Source organism: Theobroma cacao, chromosome 9 (genome assembly GCF_000208745.1).
Source record: "Theobroma cacao cultivar B97-61/B2 chromosome 9, Criollo_cocoa_genome_V2, whole genome shotgun sequence".
Taxonomy (NCBI): Eukaryota; Viridiplantae; Streptophyta; class Magnoliopsida; order Malvales; family Malvaceae; genus Theobroma; species Theobroma cacao.
In genome coordinates, this window is record NC_030858.1 from 708617 (window position 1) to 732689 (window position 24073).

A 24073-nucleotide genomic window follows, 5' to 3' on the forward strand; every position below is an offset into this window, starting at 1 on the left:
TTCTCAAAAAGTTCTCGACCATCCTACCACTTTTCTTTTCCTTTTTCCCCCCTTTTTTACACAAAGCATCTGGGTCTCCATTTTGATGACATGCACAGCATGTGAGGTTATTTTTACTCTTCCTTCTTCTGTTGTTTTCCGACACCCACAAACGTTGGACATGGGAACCTTTTTAGGACATGACCATAAAGCAAGAAAGAAAAAAAGTTGCAAGATCTGTTGTACGTGTCATCAGGTCCCAACTTGAATGGGACAAACAAGATTCTGCCCTGTCTGAAAATAAACGTTCGCTTTAGGTATTATTATCGGCTGCCAACAGGACTAAGGTATAGTATTTAACTATGGATTTAAAGTTAAATTTTCATAATAAAATTAAATAACTTAACCATAAAAGTGAAGTTAATATAATAGGAGAGAGAAGATTTTTATTCTGCACCTGCTAATATATATCGTTTGGCCTGTTAATTGCTTATGGCTTTCTGATTGGTTACTTGAGCATCTTTCATGGGGTTCTCCGCAGAAAAAACAAATAAGAAAACTTAAAGACGTGACCAAGTGCTAGTATAATTTAAACCCTGTTGCCAAAGGAAAATTAAAACCTTACCAACTAGTAGTAAGTCTAGTGTTTTTTCTTATTTTCTCTCTCTAATGAACAGATCAGGCTTTGGAAGAGAGGTGGGGTTTGGTCAAATCTGGTGTGGAGAACCTTCTTCCATCTAGGAACTACCTCCTTTCTGATCTAGCTGAGACGTTTAGATCATATGGTTTTTTTCCTCTTTACATAGATATATATTGAGTTAAGATACAAATGAAAGGGTGTACGGGAGTTCAAGTAAAGAAACCATAACCCCATTTCCAAATTTTTAAGTTTTCCCTGTGAGTTTCAGGAATCTTCAAGCAACCCATTTTAGGGAACTTTTTGATTTGTCAGCTTCTTTTTTCTTCATATCAAATTTCGGAAGGGTCATCCTTGCTCTAGGAATCTCAAGTTTTCCTGGTGTTGCAGTTGATGGAATATTCATGACCAAACTGAGTTGACCAGGGTCATTTTTTATTTTTTTTGTGAGCTATGGTGGAAGAAGAGGATACAGAAGCCTGCAGCAAGAAGGCTTTGGAGGATGATTATGAACCCAAAGGACTGTGTTACTGTTTTTGGGGTCCAATGTATTGGTTTAAGATGCTGGCGGTGGAAATGCATTGGAGTTTCGTATTTGGAGTCGTATCTGTTTATGGGATAAACCAGGGATTTGGTGGGGCGCTTGCTCGCATCGGCACAGAGTATTACATGAAGGATGTTCAAAAGGTGCAGCCCTCTGAGGCTCAGGTTTACGCAGGGATTACTTCCATTCCTTGGATGATCAAGCCTATCTGGGGCCTTCTCACTGATGTTCTTCCAATAATGGGTTATCGAAGACGACCTTACTTCATTTTATCAGGTAAATGAGGGCATTCTAGCTTTTCTTTACCTATTTATAGTCATTGCCAGATTCCATTTTCAGTTCATATACATATCACATTTTGTTTTGGTAGATGGCATGAAGTTATCGTCCTCACCTTGAGATAGAAATTGCTTTCACTTAATCTTTTTTGTCAGATGGCATGTAATTGCTTCAGTTGATATGATGAGACATATTAATTTATTTTCTTCTGAGTGCTACAGATGCTTTTTATTCTAGGAAATGACAATGACAATGGAACAAAAACATTGGTTATATGATTATTTGATGAGTAGTCTTCTCCTTCCTGTTAACTTGTAAATGTCAATCTCAGGTTTGCTTGGTGTGGTTTCAATGCTTTTAATATCATTGCTCAGCAAGCTGCATCTGGTTTTTGCCCTCTTGGCATTAACAGCAGGAAATACTGCGGTAGCTGTAGCAGATGTGACTGTTGATGCTTGTGTGGCACAGAACAGCATTACTCATCCTTCTCGTGCAGCTGACATGCAAAGCTTGTGTGCTTCGAGCTACTCCGTTGGAGGACTGCTGGGATTTTCTATTAGTGGTGTATTTGTACACCTAATTGGCCCTAAGGTTGGCTATTGTTTAATTTTTGTTGTCAAATTCCGCAATTTGTTTTTTTCTTTATGTTTCATTCTTTCCACTAAATCTACATGTGTCAAGGTTTTTCCTTCTCCTTCCTAATGTAGTTGTCAAGCTTTTCTCTTCTTCCTTGGCAGGGGGTGTTCGGATTGCTGACTGTCCCCGCTGCACTTGTATCTTTAGTTGGGATTCTGCTTTCGGAGCCCCAAGTGTCTAACTTTGCCTACAGTGAGGTATTCTTTGACTCTTGTCGACCCTTGGTTGTTCTAATTTTCAGATTGTAATATTCTATTCCTGACTCAGGTAAACCAGAAATTCCTTGATGCTGCCAAAGCTATGTGGACAACATTGAAATGCCCTGATGTTTGGAGGCCGTGTTTATATATGTACTTATCCTCTGCAGTGAGCTTGAATATAAATGAGGGATTGTTTTATTGGTACACAGACTCGAAGGACGGCCCCTCTTTCTCTAAGGTATATGATTATGCATTCATGTCTTCTAATCCTGGAGACAACTGTATGTGTGCACTCATGCACGTGCATTGATTGATCCTTCCAGTGACTTTGATTTAAAAAACAATGTGACATTGTTGAGAAAATCAATCAGTCATCTGTCTTTTGCAGGAGACTGTAGGTTACATTTTCTCAATGGGTGCAATTGGTGCCCTCTTGGGGGCAATACTCTACCAAAACCTGTTGAAGGATCATCATTTGCGAGACATGCTCTTCTGGACTCAGTTGCTGTTTGGTTTAGGAGGGATGCTGGATTTGATGTTGGTGCAGCGGATGAACTTGAAATTCGGCATACCAGATTATATATTTGTTGTGATCGGTGAAGCTGTTTCTCAAATGATTTCACGACTCAAATGGATGCCCCTCCTCGTACTCAGTTCCAAGCTTTGCCCTGTAGGTATCGAGGGCACTTTCTTTGCTTTGCTCATGTCGATCGATAACATTGGAGGTCTTACATCTACATGGGGAGGAGGCTTGCTGCTTCACCTGTTGAATGTTACTCGGACAAAATTTGATTATCTCTGGCTGGCCATATTGATCCGAAACGTATTGAGAGTTTCTCCACTTTGTCTGCTGTTTCTAGTACCCAGAGGTGATCCCAACTCATTCGTACTTCCGACCGAACTGCTCAGCAGCAAAGAAGAGACTGAAACTCAAGAACCCGACAACATGGAATTGGTGTCTCTGGTTAACAGCGTCGATGGAAGATAGCCTATTCATACAAAAACCATTCAAACCCAAACTTGAAATGACATAGTTGAGCTTGATGCACGCGAGAAATCCCATCAGGTATAGCAGGTTAAGATTTGCCGCTTTCCAAGGTTTTTTCATCAAATCCAACGTGCCAACTGCGTCCTTGTAACAATTTTAAATGGTATATTCAAAATTTTTTTTGATAATACAATATTTTAAATTTATTAATGTATTCAAATTAATCAAACGTTTATCTTGATGACGGCTCCATTTTGCTGAACTGGTACTAAACATTTACTTATTTATCATGGTAAAAAGCATATCTGTTGCAATTTTTTTAGTTGTATTTTGTTGTTCTCGGACATCCAGAAACATTGGACATGGTGACGTGGCAACCTTTTCAGACATGACCTCCATTACGAAGAAAAGGTCGTAACAAAATCTAAGGAACGCGTTAAGTCCCCACTTGCAAGGGGCCAATTGGGTTCTGCCATGTCTGAAATGTAAAACCTTTGATCTAGGTAGTAAGCTCTTCCAACTAGACAAAGAGAGGAATACTTTTTATTTTCTTTAAAAGCAAACAAAATCATGAGTACAGGAAAATGTAAATAATGTGGCTAAATAATAAATCAATCATCAACAAGACTACAGCTTCTTCTTTTTTTAGTAAGTAATGAATTTGTTTTTCTTGTTATAAAAAAGAAAAGATAAATAAAACAGATCAGATTTGGAAGAAGAAGGGTTTTACCGTTCGGTTGGTCAAAGCAAATCTGGTACAAGGAGAGGCTTCTTCTACTTTAAAGCTACTGCCTCTCTGATCTAGCTTATACACATTTAGATATAGATTTTTTTCTCCGACATAGATATTGGCCTTGCACCCCTTAAGATTATTATTTGTTACAAGTGTGTAGGATAGTTCCAACTAGAAAAACTGTAACCCCATATAGAAAGTTTAAGTTTTTGTTATCAGTTTCAGAAAACCTCAACAACCCATTTTAAGAAACTCTGATTTGTTAACTGGGTTCCCATCTTTTTCACCGTATCAAAATTTTAGAAGATTCGTCATTGTTCTTGGAATCTCAGCCAATTTCCTGGTTTCAAGCTGATGGAATATTCATGTCCAAACTGAGTTGACCTGGATCGTTTGTTGATTTAAGTTAAGAGTTATGGTAGAGGAAGGGAATTTTGAAGCCTGTAACAAGGCTGTGGAGGAAGATAACGAGCCCAAGGGATTGTGCTACTTTTTCTGGGGTCCAATTTATTGGCTCAAGATGCTTGCAGTGGAAACGCATTGGAGCTTTGTATTTGGAGTTGTATCCGTTTATGGGATAAGCCAGGGATTGGGTGGGGCTCTTGCTCGCGTCGGCACCGAGTATTACATGAAGGATGTTCAAAAGGTACAGCCTTCTGAGTCTCAGGTTTACTCAGGGATTACTTCCATTCCTTGGATTGTCAAGCCTATTTGGGGTCTTCTCACTGATGTTGTCCCCATTAGGGGTTATAGAAGACGGCCCTATTTCATTCTATCTGGTAAATGATATGTTCTATCTTCTTTCTTTGCCTATTTATAGTTGCCATAAATTGAAATCTCATTAATATGTTTCCATTCTGCCTTTCCGGTGGAATTAGTAGCTTCTCAGTTTAGGTAATCTAGATCTTTGCTTTGCAAAACTGCAGCTTGTAATCTTTGCTCATGTAGCCATATCACAATCTTTGCTACAATGATAGTAGTTATTCTTTGGAGTAGGTGAAGTTTGTAATCTTAATTGTCCGTGGTGGAATAAGTTGCCATCTTTCTGTTGTTTGTGCCATCTCAATATGCACAATGATGATCCGACCTCTCCTCTTCAGTTACTTCTCACATTTTCAGTATTAAAAAGTTGGAACTTGAACTTCACTGCATTTTTTTCTGGTTTGTCATTAACTACTCTCAATAGCACTCTGTGTATCTTTGTATGCATACTGCATTTCCCTGACTGGTTATTCTGTACAAAGCAATAGGGAATGTTTAAAAAGTGTGAAAGACACAGCTATTTCGTATTAATGTGGCAAGACATAATTTTCTTATGAGTGATATAAATGCCTTCTGTTTTGGAAGTAGGCAAAATAAAGAAACAAAAATCGCATGTTATATGACTACATTATGAATAGTCTACTTCTGTTAAACGTTTGAAGTTAATTTCAGGTTTGCTGGGCTTGGTTTCCATGCTTTTAATATCATTGCACAGCAAGCTGCATTTGGTATTTGCGCTGATGGCATTGACAGCGGGAAGTGCTGGGGTAGCTATAGCAGATGTGACTGTTGATGCATGTGTAGCACAGAACAGCATTAGTCATCCTTCCCTTGCAGCTGACATGCAAAGCTTGTGTGCTTTGACCTCTGCAACTGGAGCTCTAGTTGGATTCTCTATCAGTGGTGTTTTTGTTCATCTAATTGGCCCTAAGGTTGGCTGTCATTTAACTCCATTGTCAGTCTGCAATTATTCTTTATTTTTTTATTCTTTGAATTAATTATATGTTAATGGCTTCTTCCCTCTTCCTTGGCAGGGGGTGTTTGGATTGCTGACCATCCCGGCTGCACTTGTCTTTTCAGTTGGGATTGTCCTTGCTGAACCCAATATGCCCAACTTTGCCTACAAAGAGGTATACTTTGGCTCTAGTTGAATCTTGATCTTACATTCAAATTGTAAATTCTCTTCTTGACTCAGGTAAGCCAGAAATTCCTTCATGCTGGCAAGGCTATGTGGACAACATTGAAATGCCCAGAGGTTTGGAGGCCATGTTTATATATGTACTTATCCTTTGCAGTGAGCTTGAATATAAATGAGGGATTGTTCTATTGGTACACAGACTCGAAGCAGGGGCCCTCTTTCTCCCAGGTATATGTTTCTGCACTTGTGTCCTTCAATCCAAAAAACAACCAAGTGTGTGTATTAATGCTTTTGGACTTTGCACTTGAGGAAAAAATCATGACAAGGTCTTAAAAGAATACAAAGTTACCGTACGAGGAATTTGACCCAAATCTTGGACGAGTTCATTTCAATGTCAGAATGAAATTGAGCAGCTGAGCCTCAAAAGAGTAGGCTGGCTACAGAATTAAGGAACAAAATTAAATTAGCAGTTGCATACTTTGAGACCTTCTCAGAACCATTCACAGTATTCGACATGTGAATAAATGATTTGTTTCTTGACTGTGGATTTTAAGTTGGAAGACTATTACATGCATTTTCTGATGATTGATTTAAAGAACTAGGTTACAGTTTAGTAAAAACTGGCGCTCATCTTCCTTGTGCAGGAAACTATTGGTTACATTTTCTCAATTGGTGCAGTTGGTGCCATCTTGGGGGCAATACTCTACCAAAACATGCTGAAGGATCACCCTTTCCGAGACTTGCTGTTCTGGATTCAGTTGTTTTATGGTTTGGCAGGAATGCTAGATCTGATGTTGGTGCTGCGAGTAAACTTGAAATTCGGGATACCAGATTATCTCTTTGTTGTGATCGGTGAAGCTGTATCTCAAATGATTGCACGACTCAAATGGATGCCCCTCCTGGTACTGAGTGCAAAGCTTTGTCCTACAGGTATTGAAGGCACCTTCTTTGCCTTGCTCATGTCAATCGATAATGTTGGACTTCTCTCGTCTTCATGGGGAGGAGGCTTGCTACTCCACATGTTGAATGTTACTCGGACAAAGTTTGATAATCTCTGGCTGGCAATACTGATCCGAAACATATTGAGACTTTCTCCACTTAGTATTCTGTTTTTGGTTCCCAGAGGTGATCCCAATTCTTCCATTCTTCCAACAGAAATGTTGAGTAGCAAAGATGAGACTGAAGCCGATGAACCCAAGAACATTGAATTGGTCTCGCTTGTTAACAGCGTTGATGGTAGATAACCAGTACAAGAATCATTCCCATTGCTAAATACTCCTACCACACATTCATCTGGAGGAGAAACTCAACTTTCACACATCATAGCTTCCTGCACGGATATTTTTGTAACACCAAGATGAAATTGCTTGAATGAAGGAAATTATTTCCATTTATGCACTTCTTTTAACCCTTTAAACTGTCATGTATGTCAAAGATCAATTTCCTACATCTGCAAGCACGATCATGTGTCCTGCTTGAAACTGAAAACTGAAACATGGAATAAAACATGAAAAGAAGAGTAACATTTGTCTGCAACATGAGAAAAAATAGTTGTCAGGAACTACGAAATTCTCAATGTGGTAAATTATGAGAAACTTGGGCTATAGCGCCTCGACATGTGTCCCGTTTGAATGGGCTGTCTCTGGGTTCTGCTTAGTTGGGGTTTTCCTTTATCCTGGTCTTTTGTTCCTTGGGCTTGCTGATTTTGGTTCTTTAGTGGACCAAACAGGCTCCAACTGCAGCAAGTTGAAATAAGAAAAAAAGAAAATAAAAAGGAAAAAGTGAGCGACGAGAGGAGGGGCGTTGGTTGGTCATGGTTGGGTGTGTAACCAAACAGGAAGGAAAGGGAAGAAGAGATTAGACCTTATTCCGGATTAGGGTTAACTCTTCACCATCTCACTATCACTAACTCTGGTTTTGTTAGGCGCCAAACTCTGCAATTCTCCTTCCCTTTCTCTCTCTTTCTTTTCCAGGGTAAATAAAACTTCTTTAACCTTTTTCACCTTTCTATTTATATGTACTTATATGAATTTTTCTGGTTTCATTATTAAAGGGGATTTCTTTTTGGATATTTGGGAAATATGTGTTCTGTTATTTGTTTCAAAAGATTGATCGTTGGAGCCCATTTCTGAATTTTGTGATTCTGAAACTGAATTTCTAACTCTTTCGTTCAAATTGTGCTTCTCTTTTTTACTGAATTTGGGTCTAAGAATTTTGGGTTTTTGTTTTTATGTTTCCCCATTTTGGTTTCTTCTGAAAGTTTGAAACTTTTGAGTTGACAGAATTGTAACGTTGGATATTGATTCATTGAAACTGAATTTTGATTAATCTGTTAATGTTTTTCCTTTTCAGGAGCCCTTTTTGTGTATAGAGTGTGTGTTGAACTGGATGCTTGTTTACTTCTATTTCAAGTGTAATGCTGAGTTTTCCCTTTTGTTGCTTGGAAAAATGTGCAACAGGAATACTAGGAATAGAGATGGGTAGCCAAATCCCTGGAACTAACGATCGTACGAGGACATATTGGACACCTACAATGGAACGGTATTTCATTGATCTTATGCTGGAGCAGATGCATAGAGGGAATAGGATTGGGCATACATTCAGCAAACAAGCCTGGACAGACATGCTTACCGTGTTCAATGCAAAATTCGGATCACAGTATGACAAAGATGTCTTAAAAAGTCGTTATACAAACTTATGGAAGCAATTCAACGGTGTAAAGAATTTACTTGGTCAGAGTGGGTTTTCTTGGGATGAATCTCGACAAATGGTGGTAGCTGATGATTATGTCTGGAATGCCTACATCAAGGTGTGGCACCTTCCGCTATTTGCTTGTATGAGATACTTGTCCGCATTCATTATAGTAAAATATTTGTAAGGTACATGCAGGCTCACCCAGATGCACGATCCTACAAGACAAAAGCAATGCTGAATTTCAGTGATTTGTGCTTGATATATGGGTATACAACTGCGGATGGAAGATATAGTCGATCTAGTCATGATTTGGACTTTGATGATGAAGTCCAGGGGGTAAATATGGGTGTGTATCAGTTTTATTTCATAAGCCTCAACTGTGATTGTACCTATGGTTTCAACTGAAAAGTATGTGCTTCATATTGTAGGCCACTTTTGTTCTGGTTATGGTGGGTAATGCTTCCTTTCTATGAATAAGAGAGAAGAATGAGGAGAGAAAACTAAGGAAATAGTAGGTGTTGGCATTTAATTTGCCTTTTTTCCTTGGAAAGACTCTTCTTAATACTTTGTGGTAAAAATGACCCTGGTGAACAAAAATGTCTTGGTTGTGGGAAAAGCAAATTCTGAATCTGTTATTTGACTACTCTCTTCATTTTTTCATATATATAAATGATTTATATGCTAACGTAAGATAAATTCTTTCACTTACATGTTCCCCATTTTTAGGTGATGGAATGTGTAATCTTCCCTCCACCAATAATGAGCGTCCAAGAACTGAATGGAATGCAGACATGGACCAATATTTTATTGAGCTTATGCTTGACCAAGTAGGAAGAGGCAATAAGGTTGATAATACATTCAACAAACAAGCATGGACCGACATGCTTGCTTTATTTAATGCAAAATTCGGTCCTCAACATGGCAAGAGGGTTTTAAGACATAGATACAAGAAACTGTGGAAGTACTACGGTGATGTGACAGTTATTCTGAAACAGAATGGCTTTTCCTGGGATGAAACACAGCTAATGATCACAGCTGATAATGATGTTTGGGATGCTTATATTAAGGTACGAGTTTCTGCATTTATCTCATTAGCACATTACCTGCATATGCATAATATATTAATAATAATTGATAATTAAATGTAGGCACATCCTCATGCGCGAACATATAGACTGAAAACCTTGCCAAACTACAATGATTTGGTCTTAATATATGGTGAAGCAATTGATGAAGGAAATGTGAATAATGTGCCCCAGGAATATGACATCTCCAGAGCAACTGCTGGTGAGTACCAACTTTCTAACAGTAAATTAAATTCACAATGGTTTTGATGTTCGCAATGTACATACACAATCGCATCTAGAGTCTGCTAGGGGAGTGATAATGTGGCAACTGGAGATAAGGGAAGCTCATCAACGTACTAATTGTATTGTTTTCAGTTTACTTTATTTTGGACTATAAGAACCATGATAAGTTCATTGATCAACAATGAAAATCTGAGTTGCAGCGTTCACTAATGCCTTGGTCTCTCAAACATAAATCAATTGTCTTCCTTTTTTCTGACCTGCTAGTTTAGAAACTGAAGTTATGAATTAATGGTGCAATGCATTTAGGTAAATTCCACAATGTGATTGCCAGCATAGTTCATACATGAGATCCCAAGGTTCCATTTTTTTTTCTCTTTTGGCCAGAGTTTTCTCCGTAAGTTATATCTTTTAATTTGCAGGTGAAGGGAAGAAAAGTGTGAATCCTGCTGGTGATCGTACAAGGACATTTTGGACACCACCAATGGATCGATATCTCATTGACTTGTTGCTAGACCAGGTCCATAGAGGGAATAAACTTGGACAGACATTCATAACACAGGCTTGGATTGACATGGTTACATCATTTAATGTCAAATTTGGATCTCACTATGATAAAGATGTTCTCAAGAATCGATACAAACATTTAAGGAGGCTGTACAACGACATAAAGATTCTTCTTGAGCAAAGTGGGTTCTCATGGGATGAAGCAAGGGATATGGTATCAGCTGAGGATAGCGTTTGGGATGCTTATATCAAGGTGATTTCTTTTCCTTTCTTATTGACAACAGAGTTTTAGTTCTGCTTCTTACATGAAATGCATGCAGTCACATCCAGATGCTCGATCATACAGAGTTAAAACTGTGCCAAGCTATCATAAATTGTGTGTAATATTTGGACAAGAAAGTTGTGATGGAAGATACAACAGATTGGCTCAAAATGTAGGCACTGATGGCGATGTAACTGTTTTAATGACTGGTTATGGTACGTATCATCTGTTATGCTGGTTTAATAAGATGCTATAGTGGATGAGAGAAGTTTTATCTAATAATAGTTTTTGTATGGTAAATATGGTGTGGTAATGAAAATTGAGTTGTCAAAAGAAATTAAAGCATATTGGAAATAGTAAAGCAAAGGCTTCACCTTTTTTTTTGTTTGTTGGTTAGCTTTTTCTTTTTTCTAAACTAGGAGGTAGCATATTCTCTAACAGATAGATTAGCCCAATGAGCTTTGAAAGATGTAAAGGTTGGAATGCAATAGGAACTAAAGCATTGATGTATCTTTTGTATATTCATGATCTCTTAACGTGCAGGTAATGAAGAAAATGACCATTTTCCCAGCACTATTCATCATCATGGAATTGAATGGACAGCCCCAATGGACCGGTTTTTTATTGACCTTCTGTTAGAACAGGTTCATGAAGGGAACAAGATAGATCGCACATTCAATGAACAGGCATGGATTCATATGGTTGAATCATTCAATGAAAATTTTGCGCTTCTATTGAACAAGAACGAATTAGAAAATCAGTACATCTGCTTGATGAAACAATATGATGACATTAGTGATCTTCTCAATCATAGTGGGTTTGTTTGGGATGAAGCTAAGCAAATGGTTGTAGCAAACAATGATGTTTGGGAAGTTTACATTAAGGTGTGTTCATTACTCATTTGCTTTATTGTATAAGCCACGACTCTCCTTTTGATTTTCCTGTCATTGCATAACATCATGTGGTTGGCAGAGACTGCATGCCCCATTAAAAGGTTTAGCAGTTGATATTCTTCTAAGTCATTTTTAGTATTATCAGTAGCTTGCTGTTTACGTGTAAGGTCTTGCAGGAACATCCCGATGCAGTCTCTTACAAGGATAAATTCTTGGGCAGTTATAGTGATTTGTGCAAGATTTTCAAAGATGAAGTATTAGATGGAAGACCCAGTGGTCAGGTTCTAGGGGTGGAAACTGACCATAGTGCGCCAGAAGTTATTTTGGACAGAGCACCTGGAAATTTACAAACTCAAGGTGGGGACTTTCATTTATTTGATCAACACAGAAAGCGATCAACTGCAACACCGGACATAGGACGAGCAAGCAAGGCACCGAAAACTGATCAGGAGATGCAGAAGATGGTTTCCAGGATGGCTGGTGCAGTCACAAGATTAGCAAGTCAGAAAGGAAATAAGAACTATTCGATAATAGAAAGTGCAGTTGATGCACTTCAGGCTCTCCCAGACATAGATGATGAGCTTCTGTTGGATGCTTGTGATCTATTGGAAGATGAGAAAAAAGCAAAAACTTTTTTGGCATTGGATGTTACATTGCGAAAGAAGTGGTTGCTAAGAAAACTTCGATCATAGCAGCAGCCTTCCTGTGTTTCGATTCTGAGAATTTTGATATATCCTTTCCCTTTCCTAGTTGAGTAGATTATTTATTCCTAATTCTGCAAGGACCCCGAGTTCTTGGCCTTGCCTCATATGCATGGAGGTAAGGTTTTCGAAACCTGGTCCCAAATTTTGTAGCATATGTTTATAATGATAACGTGCAGCTTTATGGGATGATTTTTCCCCCACTTAAAGATAGTAGCATTATTCTTTTGATTTTAACCAGTTTCTGAAAGAAATCAAGTTTTCGGGTTTGATCAAATGACAGCATTGTCTTTGGGTTGTTAACTTGAAGGTAGCTGTGTAGTATGGATGGTGAAGAACACCCCTCTTTTATTATACTACCAAGGGGCACAAAACTGGTGATGCTGATCAAAATCCATGCTGACAGCAAGAGTCACCATAGACAAATAATTCATAACACTAAACCTAGATAAAAGGTATTTTAATTGAGTTTTTACCTTCAAATGTTCTCTTGGTAATACGATATAATCAAGATCGAACTTTTATGATCTTACTTAAAAATTATTTTGATGTTGCCGAAGGTTTTTTTTTTTTGTTCTTTTTTCTCAAATGAGAAACTAAAGACAGAAACTAGATTTTGAAAAATGCAATAATAATCAAAGCATCAAAGAGAACCATTAAATTATAAAGTAAGGGTAATAAAAATACATTTTGCTACAATATGGTTCAACAAGAACCAGATTTAATCTCATGGGCTCCCACAAATGGAATTTCTGCACTTCAGCATTGTTTTGTAACCAATTTTCTAATGGCAGATGTGCTGCAGCCTCCAAACACAAACCAAGCCACCTATTCATCTCGAACCATACTACCGAGATGAGAAACCAACTGGGTCAAGAACAGCCCATAAGCACACCCAACTAATGCTCAAAAAGAAAGCGGAGGTAAGGTATGCCACAAACTAAAAACCTCATTTTATTCGCCTCCTCCTATCCCTATCTCTCTCTCTGCCTCTATCCCTATCATGATCATCCCTTTCTCTGCTTCCACTCTTTTCCCGACGGTCTCGCTCTCTCTCTCTCCCCCTTTCACTTTCCAGATCATGAGATCTATCTCTATCTCTATCCCTGTGCTTTTCCCGGTCATTAACTGAATCGTTTTCTCTATCCCTGTCTCTGTTTGATGATTTCCGTGGAGGGCTCTCACTTCGGCTTTGACTGCGATGCCGCTTTCTTGAAGAATCGTGCGCATCATCTCGCCTTTCTCTCCTCTCTGAAGATGTTCTTTCTGCAATTTCAATTATGTATAAACTATTAAGATGCACCTACATAATTATGTCTTTCAAAGTATCAATATCTTGTCAGCCAGAAAATAACTTACTTCTTCCTGAAATATCTTCACTAGAATCTGATAAACCATATTCAGATTCTAGCCGTTTCCGATGCGCTGCAACCCTTCTCTCAATATCCTCAGCACTTTTAATTCCCCGCTCCTCAAGGGATTCTCGATATTCTATCAAAGCAACCTCCAGACGTCTCAACTTTTGCCTGTGGTAATATAAACACGATGAAGCAACAATACATTAATGATTGTATGAACAAATGCTGCCGCATAGAGGACTTGATAAGAACAATTTGTTTTATGCGGCACTAAGAAATGAGAATTCATTGTTAGATAAAAACCATACCTCTGCTCTTCATTCATTGCACTTTCAGATGGAGCTGGAATGCTTGCATCAGTTCCAAACTCCAATTCATCAGCCTTACTAGTACCATCACCAGCATTCTCACTTCCAGAAGACGAGTAGCTCAACCCCAGACCCCTAGTGCTTCTTTTTTCTTCATCATCACTGTCATCATCTTCTCGAGACCATTTAGAGGCTGGCAAAACAGGATCGATTTTCTCTTTCTTTAAGAATGCTTTTATTTCAGGCTGTGGGATTGGAAGGGTTTCAGCCAGAGGTACAGAACCTTTGCGCTGTGAATGGATCTCATTGTCTGCATAATGAGTCCATCCAGACAATCCCACTGGCTCTGCTTCAGCATTTATATCTCTCTGACCACTAGAATATCTACAAGAACTTGATCGGCTTTGTGCAAGCTTCAAGTCATCATCTAGTTCATAACTTCTCTGCTTTTCTGCATCTTCCAGGCTTAACAGTCGTGCAACCATTATTTCTCTACCACCAACAAGAGACAATCCATTATGTCTACAACGTCTTTCCAGCTCAGCAAGAGGGAGATCCATTAGCTCCCTCATAGCTGCACCTTTGCCCATTGCCAAAGCAGCATCTTGATTGCCCTTAATCCCATCACCCGCGTCTTCTGAACTAGTATTCTTTTCAATTTCTGGTGCATCACCACAAATAGAATGGAACGGGGCCACACCAGAGTTTCCTGATCGAAGAAAAGTGGCTCGCAGTCCGTTCACATATGCATCTGAAAAAAGAAACCAGTCTGACCATACTTGCAACACTTTCAGAACCCGTTCCTGCAGAAGCCAAGAAAAGGTCACATTAAAACCCAAAAACCAAAGAGAATAAACAAGCACATAGCCACAAGCCAGTTCATTTTGCAGCTCCCAGATGTAACCAAAACAAACATAATAGAAAGCAAATTGGAAGCTGGATAAAAGGTTAACATTTATACCTACCTTAAGGGCCTCGGCCGTGATTCTTCCCGTTACACTGCGGTACAAATCATTAAAGCTCTCCATTATATCAGGCAATGTTGCTTCAAATTTGGTGCGGTATGCAGATGCATTTTTAACAGGAGCACTGCTATTATGAAGAATGTCAGAAACAAGCATTAGCCTTGCAACTTTAGTTGGAATAGGTGTTTCTTTAAGTGTCAAAGACTCTGTCAAAACTTCAACTATCTGCAGGGCAAAAGAGGGGAGAAAACAAATCATGCATCAAACTTATGTGATCATAATATTGTGTAAGGTTCAGACAGTAGAATGAAGCCTGTAAGGATATAAAAGATTTTGAAATAATCACACATCACTATTAGATTTTAGAATGTTCTTATCCCTTGTAAAGTTATATTTTGTGTTCGACAATTCTAGACTCTTTTTTAACTTTTTTTAAGACAACACAAGCATTAAAAAAGAGCAATCCTCAAGAGATCCCAGCCAGGCACAATCATATTACAGTTTGAGAGTATAAGACAACTTATAACACATGAAATCCAATAAGGTATGCTGCATACAAGCATTACCTCTCCAGCAGCATCAGCATTATCCAAAGCAAAACCCATAGCTTCCTTTATCAGACTCCTCTCTAATGTCAATGCCCGTAGCATGTCCTCAAATTCATCCCTTTGTGGATCAGTAAGTGTTCGTTCTGGCTCCACCCGCTGTAACAGTTGATATAATAGAGGATTATTAACTCACTCAAATCACACAAAAATCACACAATCTGGTATAAAATGTGTTCATCTCTGGAATACCCTGCTTCTTCCTGCAGCATATGTGGCAGTGGAGTCCTTTTCATGCTCCGGACTTTTTGTAGTTGGCAGAGGTGGTGGTACCCATCTAGAAAAAGAATAAAAATCAATGCATCATCGACAAGGTCCAACAGAACTTGTGCAAAAAATTTCATTAACGGTAAAAATCTTGGCATATCATTACCTTCCACTACCAGTTATCATAATAAAAGGCTCTGTCCGCCACCTTTGAAGAGTATCACCCTGAACTTCCGCAAACATTAAAATTATTCAATACTTATTCCATCTTCACATATAAACCAGAGCATGGCATATTACTGTTACAATATAACACCAGATGTAAACTGAGATATCTAAAACAACAGACCTGAGCGAAAGAATATAGTCTCCAGACATAGTAAGTATGTTCCTTTGAGCCAAGCACAAACAAAAAGTTGAATAGAGGGTTGCCACGACCCCTCTCCATAATAGCTTGTTCAAAGGCACATCCTCCATCAAGAACATAAAGAGCCATTGTATCAATCACATGGTGGACATGACTGTCCTCAGGTGGAGCGACCATTATATCTGGAACATTTGGAGTAAGAACCTGGCATCAAAAAAAAAAAAAAAGCTATCAACAGAACTAAGAATAAGAGCAATTAAGAATTATCTAAGACAGGAAGATAAATCAATAGTAAATAATTATCAGAGAAATAAAATGAAGAATATATTTCAGTTGAGCTACCAGTTCAGAATTCTGATTCGGAACAGATGTCACCGGTGGGCCTGAAGGACCAGATAAGATTATAGAACCACCCTGCCAGTCAGAAAATAAGTTTCAGAATTACAGCATAGACAAGCAAGAGGCAGCGGCTTTTGTGAACTGCCTACTCAAGCCAGAGCCATATTATCAGATTCTAGCTTCAAAAGAGCATTTTGGTCTTAAGCATCTTTTATACAAAAAACACGTATGCAATTTATTCAAATGAGCTTCAAAATCTTTTACAAAAGAACATAACCAACCTCCTTGCTCCTGATAGCCATGTGTCCAGGTGGGGGAGCAGGTAATGCTTGTGATGGAAGAGCAACAGATTTACCCCACCCAATTTTCAACTCATATTCATAGACAACAACTCCTGTCAACCAAAACATATCTTCAAGTCATATATCAATTGAAATTAAAAAACAACTATGCATCACAACAATCAGGTTCTAATAAATCATAGATTACCAACAACATCATAAAATGATAAAAATGTAGGACATTTTGGCATTTACTAAACCTTGGAAATTAGACATCAGAATTTACAAATTTTTCACATAGCATTATACTAGTATAAAAAAGGAATCAAGAAATTTATTAAAGAATTTTACTTTAGGTAAAGAATGTAACAACATTGCTATTATCAAACATCTTAGTTAGAAACAAAAAGACTGGTTGAGAGTTATCAGGTTGCACTCTTTTAATAGATTAATGACACAACAATCAGGTTCTAATAAATCATAAATTACCAATAACATCATAAAATGATAAAAACATAGGACATTTTGGCATTTATTAAACCTTGGAAATTAGACATCAGAATTTACAAATTTTTCACATAGCATTATACTAGTACAAAAAAGGCATCAAGAAAGTAATTAAAGAATTTTACTTTAGGTAAAGAACATAACAACATTGCTATTATCAAGCATCTTAATTAGAACAAAAAAGACTGCTTGAGAGTTATCAGGTTGCACTCTCTTAATAGATTAATGACACAATATCTACAATAAAGGCTCAGGGAACATACCTTGCATTTCATCTTTTGCAGCTTGTCCATCAGCTCTATTCATGAAAGCCACAAAGCCACAATTTCTTTGCCGTCTTCGCTCCTCCTCTGTCCTAGGCCACATAATCTTCACACTAGCAATAGGCCCAAATCTTCCAAAAGTTCGCAGAAGAAAATTTTCATCAACCTAGATTAAAAAGAACACTATAGTTAGAAAAAAAATGAATAACAACTACTAAGCCACAAAGGGGAAAAGCAGATTAAAAGAAACAATTTAACAAAGATACCTTTGGTGACAGATTTCCAACATAGAGATTTGTTGTTTGAGGATCACCATCATCAAATGATCCAGGCAGTTTTCCACTTGGATCAAAATCATCAGGCAGCTCATCAAACCGACTGGATGGCTGCGAAAGGAACAGCCAAAGGTTCAGAAGCAAAATTCAGATAAAATGTCATACAAGATAGAGATGCTATATGACAAAGTGAAAAATACTCAGATTACACATAAATCCCCACAAATCTAAGTGCAAGAAACAAAGGGGGGAAAGCGGAAAGATAGATGAAATATTGATGAAATTAGACCCTATTATTGAATAACAAATTGAATCCCGCTGAAACACGTACAGCAGAACTGTCAGTATGACGCCCATCACGCCAATGTTCACGTTCCTGATTTCTCCTCTCCCTCATCTCTTGTTCATGCTTCAGCTCCTCCATAAAATTATCAATGTTTCGAGACTTTCCCTTCTCCTTCTCCTTCAGCCTTTCCTCCTCCTTCTACAAACGACATTTTTAAAGGTTAGATTGTGAATATCACAAACTGAAAACTCAGTTGAGAATGATATAAATATAGACATGTACCATAATTTCATTAACAAAATTCACCTTCTTCTCAGATTCCTTTCCCTTGGCTGCCATAGGAGGTGGTATGAAAGATGGAACATATCTGCAGAAATAATATGAAAGATAAAATTCCACTTCACAGAAATACTCGCTTTCCACAGTTCCACTCATTCTTTAACAAAACTTCACTGCTTCTACTAATCAATGAAATTTAAAGGAGACTTCCTTGATTAACCATTATTAAAACGTTTTATGTGACACTGATGCATACTAATCTAGTTCTTAGATTTCATTAGTGGACTTATTTTTAGCTAAAATTTTATTGTTTGGACATAAGCATGCTTGAATAGCCTCCTTCAAGAAATCCAATTAAATGCATTTTAATAGCATTTGGTAGTTGACAGACGAAATTCGAAGTATCCAAATTAGATCTGAAATAAGCTTCATTCTTTTATGAACAGTTTAAATTTGCTAAAATGCAGTTGTAACTGCACAAACTGAAATTACTACAAAATCCTAAAAATTTAACCTTTCCAAAATGTTATTAATATTAAATGGACGGCCAGTGACATGTTTAAAAATTGGAAGGACAACCAGTATGCCTGAAAAAAAAAATAGAAAGGTTGGCTACTTTCCTTCAAAAGCCAATATAAGATGAAATAAGGTTATCTAACCAACTTAGAAATTCCACAAGTAAAGAAAACCATTCATGTAACTAACCCCCACTAGTTTGGAGTTTAATTGAGTTGAAGGCCTTCCTGACCTCAAGTCAATGACACAACTTCCACTTATTTCCATCTAACACAATGATTACTACCGTAAATTTAATCTACAGTTCTATCTTTTGCACTTATCTGAGCCTTAAAGTTCAAACATAACAACAGGGTGGACTGAAATGATGACAAGAAGGTATAACATGATATTTTGTCAATTGTAAGAGATTTAATGACCAAAATTTAACCATTCATTTGATTTGATCTTTAAGAATTAAAAGGAATGATTGCTGTAATAATTTTTTTCCTTGTTAACTTTAATTACTATATTGCAGCTTGTCAACTGGATATGGAACATTCTCAAATTTCTCCTACACTACGCCAGAAACCAACATTTGATAAACTTCCCACACAGTTTTCATTCAAAATGCAGATTAGAACATCTAAGTAAGCTAAATATGTAACAATTCCACAACGGAGCGGCAGAAAAGAGTTTTCATTCAGAAGATTATAAATAAGAAATATAGTGCTTCAAATAACTAGTACTTATTTCTTTTTCTAAAGTAGAAAAGCACTCCCACTGATAGAATCTTTTCAAATCTAATGGCATGCATGTTGCAACGAACTGCTATATGAAATTTTTTTTTTTCATGAAACTTTAGAAACCTTTAAAAATACAAGGCTTGAATGAGATTATCACTATTATCACCACGTAATTTTTCTATTTATGATGCCTCACCAAAACAACATTAGCATTGCAGCATGGTTAATCAAAAGCAATTATTTACCTACTTCCCTTCTTTGGAACAGACACCCCATCTTTGGACTTTTCACCTGCCATCCGCGAATGAATAAAAAAGGCCCATATTTTTATTAATGTGTCCTCATGATATAATAGAAAAAATCATTCTACTAATCCATAGTGCAAAACAAAAACTTTGACACTTAAAAACTGAGAAAAATATATTAAAATCAATAATGAAAACACAAATGTTGAGTCTCCGAATCAGACTGACCTTCGGAATCGGACTTCAATCTCTCATTGGGATTGATTGTTCCACCACGAACAAATGCCTTCGACCCTGGAGCATTCTCTCCTTGAAATGACGCCACAAACTCCTCATACAATCGAGCTGTTTCATCCTCCGCCCTCTGATTACAAAAAAAACCAAAAACCAAAATTATATATTAGCTCAATCGAGTTAATCAAACTGTATCAAGAAGCAGGAAATCCTAAAATTAAACCAATTTAATTAAAATTTTTTAGCTTTGTAGCTAAAAGAACTCGCCATACCTTCTTCTTGGCTTCTTCCTCTTCTCTGTGCTTCTGGAAAGGGGTTTTCTTGCGCGTGATTGAAAACGAACTCATCTTCAAATGAATGAATCAAACATTCAAAACCCTAATCAATTAACCGCATAAAACATATCAATTTACACGCCCCCCCCCCCCCATCAAATTGATCAATCCCTAACATACAGTAAAAAAAAACCCTAGCAAATTAGAACTCCCAGCAGGAGGGGAAGAGAAGAAGGCGTGAAACCATACCTGACCAAATCGAAGGTTTCGTGCGATTAAGAGGATCGATTCTTAGGCTGGGGTCAGAGAGAAAAGGTAGGGAAAATAAAAACAGAGGAAATAGAGCTCTTTAGTGTATAGTCATTTATTTACTTCCAAGCTTTTACGTTCGCAGGCAAAGCATATATTAGAATTTGGAACGCTAGTGGTTAAACGCTAGCGTTTGGGAGTCTAAACTAAACCCTAATGATTAATGACTCCACCAAAAATAGATTTGAGGTTAAATTGATTGAATTTGATTAATTAAATTTATTTTTCATTTTAATATTAATTTATTAAAATAAATAATTTATTCTATTATTTTGATTAATTTTTTATATTTCAATTTTATAATAGAATAAATAAAAAATCGGTTATTATCAATATATATTTGTCAATAAATATTATATATTATTAATATTTTTAAAATATAAATCTCAAAATCGACCTACATAAATCAATTTCAATCATATTTCATTTTTAAATATAATATCATCGATTTTGATTACCATTTAAAAAATTCAATAAATTCAATTTTTAAAATTTTATAATCGAACCAATAAAATACTCATTTTTAATAAAAAGAATAAGGAATAGATAAACAAAGATAATCCGAAGGGACTACAATTTTTTTATTTCTATACAATGAAACTTCAACTATTATTTTGTTAACAAAATTATCACACTATTTTTTTTTAGGGATTACTACACTAAATCTCAATTTAAAACAATATGCCTTTTAATCCCTTAACCTCGAAATAGAAACAAATTTTTGAAGGATCCAGCAAAAACCAATTAAAGTCTTGACTTCACAGAGAAAACGACCAAAATTTTCCAAAATTGACTGGTTTCCAGCCTTCAAGCATAACAGAGAAACACAGCAGGGGAGAAAGAAAACAGCAGCTCTAGTAGAAAACATGTAGCTATGACACTTTCTTATCAACATTCAAACCCGATGCGATACACGTGTAAAACAATGACTACTTTATTAGAATCGGCACACCAGAATCAGACATCGTGGTTCGACAAATCAACCCTAACTATCATCCAAATGCTAGGTTTAGATGAGATACTCACGAGTTTTCAACCAGGAAACCAAATATTATATGATTATACAAGGTCAACAGACAAGAAGAGTATTTTTGCTTAGAGTACAACATTGACCACACAACACCTTTGCTATTCATCTGAAACTCGGACGAAAGCTGCAATGGTTATCAAATATATGTGCACAGTGAGGGAAACAAAGAGCACAAGTTATCAGATGAGGTCTTCTGCACTTGATACACATTCTCTTTCTATTAAATTCAATTTCACTGAAAATTTAGCATAAGAGGACTTAATGCGCCAACTTCTTGAGGTGCTGAAATACTTTCTGTTTGATCCATTGTCTGTCATAAGGCAAAAAAGCTTGAATAGCGTGATCATAGCTGCAAGCCAAAAATAGACAGTAAAATTAGTTACCCCACAGAAGGAATAATACCACAGATGCATACAACTTAACCCCCAACCCCCTCTCCCAAAAAGAAAGATATTATCTCCCATATAAGTCAAGCCACACTCATCCTTTAATGCATGACTGATTGAACCATCTCAGTTCTTTGTCTTAGAGTATCTAAGCAATACATAGTCTGTCCATCACCCACATTCATTTCCTTGGGCCTTGATAGTCCTCAGTACGACTCTGCCTTCTGCCTTAAGAAATAAGGCATATCTATTGTTATAAGTTGGACAAAACTCATTCACAAACACATCAGAGTTTCAGCAGAAAAAGAAATCATCCATCGTAACTCATGGACAGTTATTGTGACACTTGATTGACACATGACTTGGTAAACATGCAATATAACATACAATACATGGAATGATTCAAGAAAAAAGGTGGAGGAAGAAAGAGAGAGAGCCATACACAAGGGCACTCATATCTGCAAGGCCATCAATAAAATTGTAAAGATCACCAATGTCATATGTGATGTTTCGAATTGCTGGATTTAGCTCCTTAAGTTTCCTTTCATATAGTCCACATATCCCTGCACATGGCAAATAGCATATAATATACTGTTAAAATTGTTAAATCTTTTTAACGAAGTAAAGGAAGAAAAGAGTGGATTCCATCTAGTACATCATGTTGAAACCACACTGATTCATTTCCTCTTAATGCAACTCAGAAATATAAGCAATTTTGGACATACATTCTTGAGAGAAAAGACACATGCACAATCAAATAAAAAAATCATTTTCAACAACACAAGCCAACTTCCAAAAGGTACAGTCCACTGCCTGCAATAGTAGCTGTTTTCAAGAACACTAATGCAATAGGAACTTTATAAAATGTATGATGTATCCTATCATAAAGATCAATTTTAATTGCTTTGTTTTCCACCTCTAAACCCCTATTGTAACAACAAACCATTAGCCAAGCGATGCCTCATCAATTCCATAAAACTAAAGACTTCCCAACAAGAGGTAAACACCAAGAGCAACCATAAAACTGATCTATTCAAAGCACTTATCTTCGTCTGATCATCCTCCTCTTGAAATCCCAGAAAACAGTTTAGATGACATTACTAGCTACCTTTTAACACATAAATTAACATCTACTTATAATAATCGCTGTCAAAATCAGCAACAACAAAACCAAAGATAATAAAAGCAACAGTAAAAAAAAGCATACCATCCATAGCTTGACTGATGGAATCATAATCCATAAACGTTCTAGTTGCTCTGTTCTGCGAAGTTTGCATCAAAACAATGGTGTGCCTGTTTGCCTAAATTATCACAAAAAAGAAAAAAGGGGATCAAAAAACACACAACTAACCCTATCAATCCAATAAAAAAAATTGAAATAGGTTCCAGCGTCATTAACACGCCAGCAAGAATCAAACCAGTGAACAATCAAATCCTACCAAAAAGAAATCTTAAATCGTGTAATAATAATTAAAAAAAACAGAGATTTGAGAACCGAATGCCCTAATTTCGTACTAAAAGGAGCGAGTAACATTGACGAAACCCTAGTTTCAGGGAGATTTAAAAAGGTGAGACTTTTACAAGCAAAATCAGCTTAATTAGGAAAGGAAATGAACGAAGGAAGAAAAAAAAAGGAAAAGGAGAACGAGGAATTACCATGTGATTCGATGTTGGGAGTAGAACTGATGAGAGAGAAAGAGAGAGAGGGAAGAAAGAGAGAATCTGCTGCCCAAAAGTGATAGAAACCAAAAGATTGAAGTCTCCCAAGGACGAAGATCAAAAAAATAAAATTAAATATTACGGTAAGTAAATTGCTGTTCTGCCACGTCGTCTGAATGGTTGACCAAGACTTTGAAATGTTATTGCGGCCAGATGGCCATTTTGAGCACCTATCCCTTAACGTTATTATATCTCGTGTTTTAAACACATTAAAATCATATATAATACACTTACTACGATTAATTTATATAATATGGTATATTTATTTTTTTATAATATTTATTTAAATAAGTTTGTTTTATTATAATATTGTCGTATCATGTAAAATTTATTT

The 24073-nt window shown here is 36.9% G+C and overlaps 5 protein-coding genes across 13 annotated transcripts; 3 read left to right on the forward strand and 2 right to left on the reverse strand.

The window, feature by feature from the left end:
- Nucleotides 680-3417, forward strand: LOC18587688 (probable folate-biopterin transporter 2). The gene is made up of 5 exons (XM_007011624.2): nt 680-1436; nt 1771-2030; nt 2177-2272; nt 2343-2513; nt 2664-3417. Exons 1-5 carry the CDS (start codon nt 1070-1072, stop codon nt 3261-3263), a joined length of 1494 nt encoding a protein of 497 aa, XP_007011686.2. The 5' UTR covers nt 680-1069; the 3' UTR covers nt 3264-3417.
- Nucleotides 3952-7296, forward strand: LOC18587689 (probable folate-biopterin transporter 2). Its single transcript, XM_007011625.2, has 5 exons — nt 3952-4775; nt 5431-5690; nt 5793-5888; nt 5954-6124; nt 6541-7296. Exons 1-5 carry the CDS (start codon nt 4412-4414, stop codon nt 7138-7140), a joined length of 1491 nt encoding a protein of 496 aa, XP_007011687.2. The 5' UTR covers nt 3952-4411; the 3' UTR covers nt 7141-7296.
- On the forward strand, nt 7670-12473 carry LOC18587690 (L10-interacting MYB domain-containing protein). 3 transcript variants are annotated; one of them, XM_007011628.2, is made up of 9 exons: nt 7670-7870; nt 8356-8705; nt 8786-8936; nt 9317-9657; nt 9739-9877; nt 10320-10657; nt 10725-10881; nt 11210-11550; nt 11736-12473. In XM_007011628.2, exons 2-9 carry the CDS (start codon nt 8373-8375, stop codon nt 12249-12251), a joined length of 2316 nt encoding a protein of 771 aa, XP_007011690.2. In that variant the 5' UTR covers nt 7670-7870; nt 8356-8372; the 3' UTR covers nt 12252-12473. The 3 variants fall into 3 exon arrangements, with proteins under 3 accessions (XP_007011690.2, XP_017983022.1, XP_017983023.1); XM_018127533.1 differs by lacking the exon at nt 7670-7870 and having other exon boundaries at nt 7949-8705; XM_018127534.1 differs by lacking the exon at nt 7670-7870 and having other exon boundaries at nt 8658-8705; nt 8776-8936.
- Nucleotides 12890-20668, reverse strand: LOC18587691 (protein RRC1). 6 transcript variants are annotated; one of them, XM_018127528.1, is made up of 18 exons: nt 20545-20668; nt 20293-20367; nt 20015-20150; nt 19787-19832; nt 18328-18388; nt 18067-18216; nt 17727-17846; nt 17461-17626; nt 16691-16803; nt 16413-16484; nt 16053-16274; nt 15870-15928; nt 15689-15773; nt 15458-15595; nt 14892-15116; nt 13927-14729; nt 13620-13786; nt 12890-13526 (listed from the first exon to the last, which is right to left on the reverse strand). In XM_018127528.1, the coding sequence occupies exons 2-18, from the start codon at nt 20365-20367 to the stop codon at nt 13210-13212; spliced, it is 2955 nt and encodes a 984-aa protein (XP_017983017.1). In that variant the 5' UTR covers nt 20545-20668; the 3' UTR covers nt 12890-13209. The 6 variants fall into 6 exon arrangements, with proteins under 6 accessions (XP_017983017.1, XP_007011691.2, XP_017983016.1 ...); XM_007011629.2 differs by having other exon boundaries at nt 18067-18219; XM_018127527.1 differs by having other exon boundaries at nt 18067-18219; nt 18304-18388.
- LOC18587692 (enhancer of rudimentary homolog) lies at nt 21517-23805 on the reverse strand. Of its 2 annotated transcripts, none has more exons than XM_018126546.1 (4): nt 23677-23805; nt 23228-23321; nt 22463-22583; nt 21517-21983 (listed from the first exon to the last, which is right to left on the reverse strand). In XM_018126546.1, the coding sequence occupies exons 1-4, from the start codon at nt 23677-23679 to the stop codon at nt 21893-21895; spliced, it is 309 nt and encodes a 102-aa protein (XP_017982035.1). In that variant the 5' UTR covers nt 23680-23805; the 3' UTR covers nt 21517-21892. The 2 variants fall into 2 exon arrangements, with proteins under 2 accessions (XP_017982035.1, XP_017982036.1); XM_018126547.1 differs by lacking the exon at nt 21517-21983 and adding an exon at nt 21995-22244 and having other exon boundaries at nt 23677-23803.

Coding starts and splice junctions, on each gene's coding strand:
- LOC18587692 (XM_018126546.1), bottom strand. Junction 22,584..23,227: donor CATCAGTCAAGCTATGGATG/GTATGCTTTTTT, acceptor TGCCATGTGCAG/GGATATGTGGACTATATGAA. Junction 21,984..22,462: donor GCAGATATGAGTGCCCTTGT/GTATGGCTCTCT, acceptor TTTGGCTTGCAG/CTATGATCACGCTATTCAAG.
- LOC18587691 (XM_018127527.1), bottom strand. CDS start 20,367: ATGAGTTCGTTTTCAATCACGCGCAAGAAAACCCCTTTCCAGAAGCAC. Junction 16,804..17,460: donor TGCAAAAGATGAAATGCAAG/GTATGTTCCCTG, acceptor TTTGGTTGACAG/GAGTTGTTGTCTATGAATAT. Junction 16,485..16,690: donor TGGCTATCAGGAGCAAGGAG/GTTGGTTATGTT, acceptor TCTGACTGGCAG/GGTGGTTCTATAATCTTATC.
- LOC18587689 (XM_007011625.2), top strand. CDS start 4,412: ATGGTAGAGGAAGGGAATTTTGAAGCCTGTAACAAGGCTGTGGAGGAA. Junction 4,776..5,430: donor GCCCTATTTCATTCTATCTG/GTAAATGATATG, acceptor AGTTAATTTCAG/GTTTGCTGGGCTTGGTTTCC. Junction 6,125..6,540: donor AGGGGCCCTCTTTCTCCCAG/GTATATGTTTCT, acceptor TTCCTTGTGCAG/GAAACTATTGGTTACATTTT.
- LOC18587688 (XM_007011624.2), top strand. CDS start 1,070: ATGGTGGAAGAAGAGGATACAGAAGCCTGCAGCAAGAAGGCTTTGGAG. Junction 2,031..2,176: donor TACACCTAATTGGCCCTAAG/GTTGGCTATTGT, acceptor CTTCCTTGGCAG/GGGGTGTTCGGATTGCTGAC. Junction 2,514..2,663: donor ACGGCCCCTCTTTCTCTAAG/GTATATGATTAT, acceptor TGTCTTTTGCAG/GAGACTGTAGGTTACATTTT.
- LOC18587690 (XM_018127533.1), top strand. CDS start 8,313: ATGCTGAGTTTTCCCTTTTGTTGCTTGGAAAAATGTGCAACAGGAATA. Junction 8,706..8,785: donor TCTGGAATGCCTACATCAAG/GTGTGGCACCTT, acceptor AGGTACATGCAG/GCTCACCCAGATGCACGATC. Junction 10,882..11,209: donor TGTTTTAATGACTGGTTATG/GTACGTATCATC, acceptor CTTAACGTGCAG/GTAATGAAGAAAATGACCAT.